A 6,287-nucleotide genomic window follows, 5' to 3' on the forward strand; every position below is an offset into this window, starting at 1 on the left:
CCATTGCCTGGCAGACACCTAATTCCCTCTAGCCTGCTAACCCCCTATCTTGACTTACCTGATATTGTGCAGCCATTTTGAACCAATTGAACCTCCCCCTAACATATCCCAAATGTCTGTACTTGGCCATTAGGTCATCTAGTGGGACAAAATGAAGTTCAGGCTGAGGTAGGCCATGACCCCTTGATGAAAGTCTTGGGTTTTTGTGTTTTACTAAAATCTGGATGCATAACATTTATTGTTTCTGTATTTGCCCAAATGTCAGCAGTCAGTCATCTCTCTCCAAGCTTATCCTTGGTGTCTTGTCTGTCTAACATGTGATTCTTGGTGAGACTCTAAGGTAAGGCTGATGTTGCTCATTAGATCATTTTGTTAGCTTAGGTCACTTCAGAGTTTGTCCTCGTAGGTGTAGGACATTCACCAAGAAAAAAAATCTGTTTTGACCGTTTCTGCCCTCAGTGTGGGTCACCAGTGTTCTGGTTTAAGTCTAGAGATAGCCACCATGACAACCATGGGATGTTCTGGTTGATGCAAGCAAAAATTTATAGAAATGCCTTGAGTAAGGAATGTCACAGTTACCTCATTTGGTAGAAATGGGACTTGAAGGATTTAAAAACAGGAAGGGCACTGATGCATGAAAGGGAGCTGATAGGAGTTTATTTGAAAGTTGATTAGATCTTATTGACCAAACTTTATGGAATAAATGCCTTGGTTTCTGCATCTGCCTGAGGTGTGGGGTGGTCTTGATAGGGATGTTAGTTTGTAAGAAAAGGTATAGAGATGTCAGGTGACTTGGGCTTGGAAGTAGAAACTTAACAGGCAACGTATGCCCTCACTTGTCACCAGTATGTATAGAGAGAGATGGCAGTTCTCCCAAAGCACAAAAATAACCATATTAAATGCTTAATACTTACAAATGTGTTTTTAGAGCAGTAACATGAAAATTCCTATCCATAAATAAATAGGCATCTCTGCCAAATAACTTCTTTTTTGCTGTTGAAAAAGCAAAGCTTTTATCATAATTGAGTATGCTGGAGGAGAAAGGCAAGATGAGCTACTATGGAAATAGTGTACCTATCAGCCCTCGTGTACACAATCTGTGCCCAGGAAGTTGGTGTGGAATAAATTTTTTAAAACACTGAAATAGTGTCTCCAGTTGTTTCTTCCTTTAATGTCTTTAAATCTTCCATATTTGGTGAAGATATTGGAGGGGAGGGGTGTTGTTTTTTTTTCTTTTTTTGTGTTGAGGGTGAAAAAAGTGCTATATCTGTATGTATACTGGGAGCAGTTTGCAAAACTAGGCATCTTAATTTCTGTTAAAGGTAAATAGGTGCGTAGACACTATTTTTGGGACGTGATTTTTCTGAATAAAGAGCAAAATAAGACAAGGAGTAGAGGAAAGGGTGACTTGGGAAACTTATTTTTTTTCTTGTTCCTTTTCAAAATTGGTTGAAGGCAAAATGGAAAAGGGTAAGACTCAAATTCAGTGTAACTGAATAAATACTCTTTGTGAAGAGTTGATATCTGTAGTGCCAAGAAAGAGATGTTTTCTTGCAAAAACACTTTAATGATATATTCCTTATGTTGGATTATATTCCTGTAAAAACCAAAACAACTTGTTTTTCTGTTTGCATGAAGGGTTGCTCAGTTTGCCTGGATTTTTGTTTGTAACCTAGAAACTTTATAAGGCCATATTCTTAGGTATCAGTACCTGCAAATAGGTGGGCAGGTCACCAATTATCCTTGTGCTCAAAACCTTAGTCATGTAAATTTTGTTACTTTGAATTTCAGTTCCGCTCTTGATTAACATAGTAAACCCATATATATTTATAGCAGCTTTCTCTCTCTCTCTCCCTCCTTTCTCTTCCTCCCCTCAGCATTTCCGTGGTTTGGAATGGATATTGGTGGAACATTGGTTAAACTGGTCTACTTCGAACCAAAAGACATTACAGCAGAAGAAGAACAGGAAGAGGTGGAAAATCTGAAAAGCATTAGGAAGTACTTGACTTCCAATACAGCCTATGGTAAAACTGGCATTCGTGATGTCCATCTTGAACTGAAAAATTTGACTATGTGTGGACGCAAAGGAAATCTGCACTTCATCCGTTTTCCCAGTTGTGCCATGCACAGATTCATACAGATGGGTAGTGAAAAGAACTTCTCCAGTTTGCACACCACACTTTGTGCCACAGGCGGTGGGGCTTACAAGTTTGAAGAGGACTTCAGAATGGTATGTGAAAGATTCAGTTTTTTTCAGTGAGGATAATGTATATGAAAGAAAATTTGCATTTATAAAAATTTACAATAAACCAGTTCAAAACTGAAGATACTGATTTCAGAATTGCTACCTGGGGAGAGCACTTTTTAGGATAAGAAAAGAGGGAGGAGGCATTTCTCCTGATAATAGCTTCACTATGTTGAATATATTTTAGTTTTGATATTCAGAAAATTGTTATGGTCATTGCATGCAACTCATAACCAGTTAATATGTTGTGTCAGACTCCTAAAATGGTGCTCAGAGTGCACAAGCTTCTGTAAGAACTTCTTAAACTAAACTTGTAAAGAAGCAAAGGACTTATTCACAAATATGTCCATTTCAGTGTAGCTCCTCTTTCTGAGATTTACCCAGGATAGGAGGAAAATGGGATGTGTTGGCCTTCCTGGAAGTGGAACAAACCCCGGCTCTGCTTGACTAAGTGGGAGAAGTTAGTAAATAAATAACCCTTTCAAGGAGCCCTCTCTCTGAGGTTGAGAGAACTCAAACTCCAGTGCTCCTGCTCACCAGTCTGACACACAAAGAGAAGAAATTTCCTAGGAAACTAGGTCCCAAACCTTCACTTGGAATTCCACCCAGAAGCCAGTGAGATCCTGAGACACCAGTCTAGAGATATGCAGATCACTGCATAGTCTCATCCTCCCAATTTTATTATGTTTAAATTTTAGGGTCTTATCTTTTAGGCTTAGTTGGATGATACTTTCTGATATTTTGCCACATGTCAAAGTTAAGCTGACCATTCTGTAATCTTTGTATCTTCAGTCTTCCTTTTTTAAAGTATCCATACCTGTGTTTTTCATTTGTCATTGGGAAAGATCCCATAGTTCTCAAAGATGATAACCAGTGGCTCTGTGATTACTGTACATCAGCCAGTTCCTTGAGTACTTTAATCTCTAACTTGTTGTTTCCATACTGTAGGCTGCTTATCTTTTCCCCTGCCCCTGCTGCTAACTGCCTTTTATCTGAAAATTGACCTTTTTGTGAGCAGTGAAGTGAAAAAGGCATTAAACAGACCTCTGTACCATCCTTTCAATTTAATGTTCACATTTAGTAAGGGACCTTGCACTTTTTGGTCTTCCTGTTATTTCCAATATACAGGGTTTCTTTCTTCTTTTATATTCCTTGGTATCCCTCTCCTAATTTGTACATTAATAATTTGTTTATACTTGTATTCAAGTACTCATCCTTAAGCAGTATGTCTATATTTCCAATTTATGTAAGATTCATAATGTATGTTGTGGTGGTAGCTACCTAGTCCTGCTATTTCAGTCATTCTGGATGACTGATATTCACTTCTTTTGAAGAGAGTTAGCACTTGATCATGTGGTTCACTTCATTGGTCTTTTACAAGTGAGAGCTGCTTTGTAAGGGTGGGGGAATTGTACTGCTTTGTGATGAGCACTGGGCTTAAGTAGGCAAAGACTGGGGAAATATACCTTTTAGTGTTGATGCAGTGAATGTTTTTGTATTGGGAAACTACATATACAACAAACTGTGATTCTATTTAGTAATTTAAAATTAAGTTAGTATACCATTACAACTGTGATTTTGTTGTTGTTTTTCTGGGACCAGAAAAGGAATGCTTCTGTGAAGCTATCTGTCGTATTTGTCAAACCTTAGCTTCTTAACGGAATATCAGACCAGTCTGCAGTGAAGTGAAACACTACATTTTTGTAGTGTACTAGTGCCTAAAGGTCATTGGCCTATTGTGCTATTACTGGACAAGAACTCAGTAGTTAGATGGCCCTTTGGTTTAAGTGGGTGAGACAGAGAAGTGGGAGGGAAACAATCATGTAGAGAAATGGAGAGCAATTTACCCCAAGATCACTTAAGTTGTTAGCAAAGTTGGGAATAATTTGAATTGCATCCACTACCCTACCCTGGATTGCAGAATGGTTAAGAGCAACACTTGCCCTTTTTAATTTTTCTAATGTGCAATTAAAATAGGTAAAATACTTATTTCAGCAGAGCATGATTGTTTTAGGTTGACTTATTACTCCTTGCAGTGTAGCCATCAACTGGCATTGCTAGTAGTATCAGTCTAGTTGCAACAGCACAGAGGTTTGGGGGTGCTAACAGCCTGAGTACTTATCCAGCTTTTCAACTGAATTTTACAGTTAGCATTGATCATCAGGCTGTTTGCAGCTGTGGTGCTGGTTGTATGCAAGTTAACTAAAGCCTGGCATGGGTATGTCTGCATTACAGCTGTGATCTACAGTGTAGGTGTTCCCAAAGTAGATCCTTTTAGATACCTGATCTACCACCTTTCTAGATCCATATTTTCTTCTCCAAGCAAAACATTACTGTTTCATAACCAAGCAGTAGTCATTCAGTACTAAGAAGATAAAAAAAAGTTTCATTAACCTAAGTTAACTTACTTCATGTCTGCCATTTACTATACTTCCTGGCTGCCAGTTTCGTTTATCAGTATAAAGTCTTTCTTTGTTGCTTTCCAGTTCTTCTGTTCTGACTTCCCCAGACACTTTTGCTCTTTGGCTCTGTCACTGTTTGTTGCCTTTCCAGTTCTGGTGGACTCTGCACTTTGGCTTAACTGTTGTGTTTTTAATGCTGTAAGCAACAGGAGAGAAGTATTTTGGAACCTTCTCTTGGTTAAACATCTCTAGAAATTGAGTCTTAGACTCTGCTGTGTCTTAAAGCAAACATGACTGTTTGAAGATTTGCATGTGTTGATAGTCGCTATAGAAGTCAGCAACTGCTGGATACCTAGATGTGTTTGGCTGACCACTAGTGATCCTTGGACTGTAATTTGTCTATCTTCTATTTCTTGCACATACCTTATGATGTTTTAATGCACATGTAGGCATATAGGATAGGAAGGTATCTCCTGGCTCATGAAGTCCAGTCCAGCTGTTACAGGCTCCAGGTTCCTTTCCCTACACTTAACCAAACTCCAAATTACTTACTATTTATTACTTTAAAAGAAAAAATCTGTATATAATCATGCTGGGACAGACTTAGCAACCCATAGCCCATGAACTGGATTGGACCCATTGATCTATGGGGCTTTGTCCATGTGGTGGTCAGGCAGTGGAAAGAAGCAAAAGGTGTGTAACTTACTTGGTTACAAAATATGGCTTTGAGTCGTTTCTTACTATTTTCTGTGGATGTGATCTTCCAGTTTTTCTCTCTCCATTCTCTCTTAAACATCAGTGTGTGAGTTTTCCAAGTCTCTTTGGTTCTTCTCTTATTCTGCCTTTTCTTTCAGCACTTGAAATGTTCTTGTCAGGTTCTCATCAAGTTGCTTTCTTGCCAGTAATGAGTTCAAGCACTTTTCTTTCCCTTTATTCAAAGGGACAAAGTATGAGATTCGGTAAAGGTAACGCAGAACCAAGGTCTTGCAAAAACTGTGTGTTTGTACTTTTTTCTGCAACACTTAGTGCACTTGTCAACTGACTCTACACTGAAATGGATAGGAAAACACAGTTTATCTGAAAGCAGTTTAGTTACACCACACTTCATGCGTGGCAGAGATCTTTCCTGTTTCAGGGTTGCAGCAGTCAGCTTTCAGAATTGCTAAGAATCTTCAATTCCAAATAAAGTCAGTGGAAACTGCATGCTCATCTTCATCTCTCAAAATGTGGAACTCCCCTGGTGTGACTAACAGTTTGTGACAACTGACTGGATTTGGCTGTCTAGGTTGCCTCTCTCTTGTGGCCTGGGACACAGTGAAAGAAAGGGTTACAAAATGGGGACCATTCTGTGATTACAGGCAATAATGATTGGTAGTCCAAGTCTGCCAGACTTGGACATAGACCTCTTAGCAGTTCAACAATTTTCCCTCACTGTTCTAAGATGTGACTGCACTGATTAGTCTCTTAAACCTGTTTCTGTCGTCTAGCAGTTCTGATGTTCAATGATGACCATAAATAATAATAATAATAAGACTCTTCCTAACCTGGCCTCCTTTTCATAGATTTCATAGACATCAGGGCTGGAAGGCACCTCGGAAGATCATCGAGTCCAGCCCCCCACCCAAAGGGCAGGAAGTCAG

At 39.0% G+C, this 6,287-nt stretch overlaps 1 protein-coding gene across 2 annotated transcripts in view; it reads left to right on the forward strand.

Moving 5' to 3' along the window:
- Positions 1-6,287, forward strand: part of PANK1 (pantothenate kinase 1) — a 38,892-nt gene that overhangs the window by 9,136 nt on the left and 23,469 nt on the right. For both annotated transcript variants that reach the window (XM_019556198.1, XM_019556199.1), the window contains exon 2: positions 1,878-2,230. In XM_019556198.1, the coding sequence (XP_019411743.1) occupies positions 1,878-2,230 (353 nt within the window). The remainder of the gene's footprint in view (positions 1-1,877; positions 2,231-6,287) is intronic.

This window comes from Crocodylus porosus, unplaced genomic scaffold, assembly GCF_001723895.1.
Source record: "Crocodylus porosus isolate Cpor-Errol unplaced genomic scaffold, CroPor_comp1, whole genome shotgun sequence".
Classification (NCBI taxonomy): Eukaryota; Metazoa; Chordata; order Crocodylia; family Crocodylidae; genus Crocodylus; species Crocodylus porosus.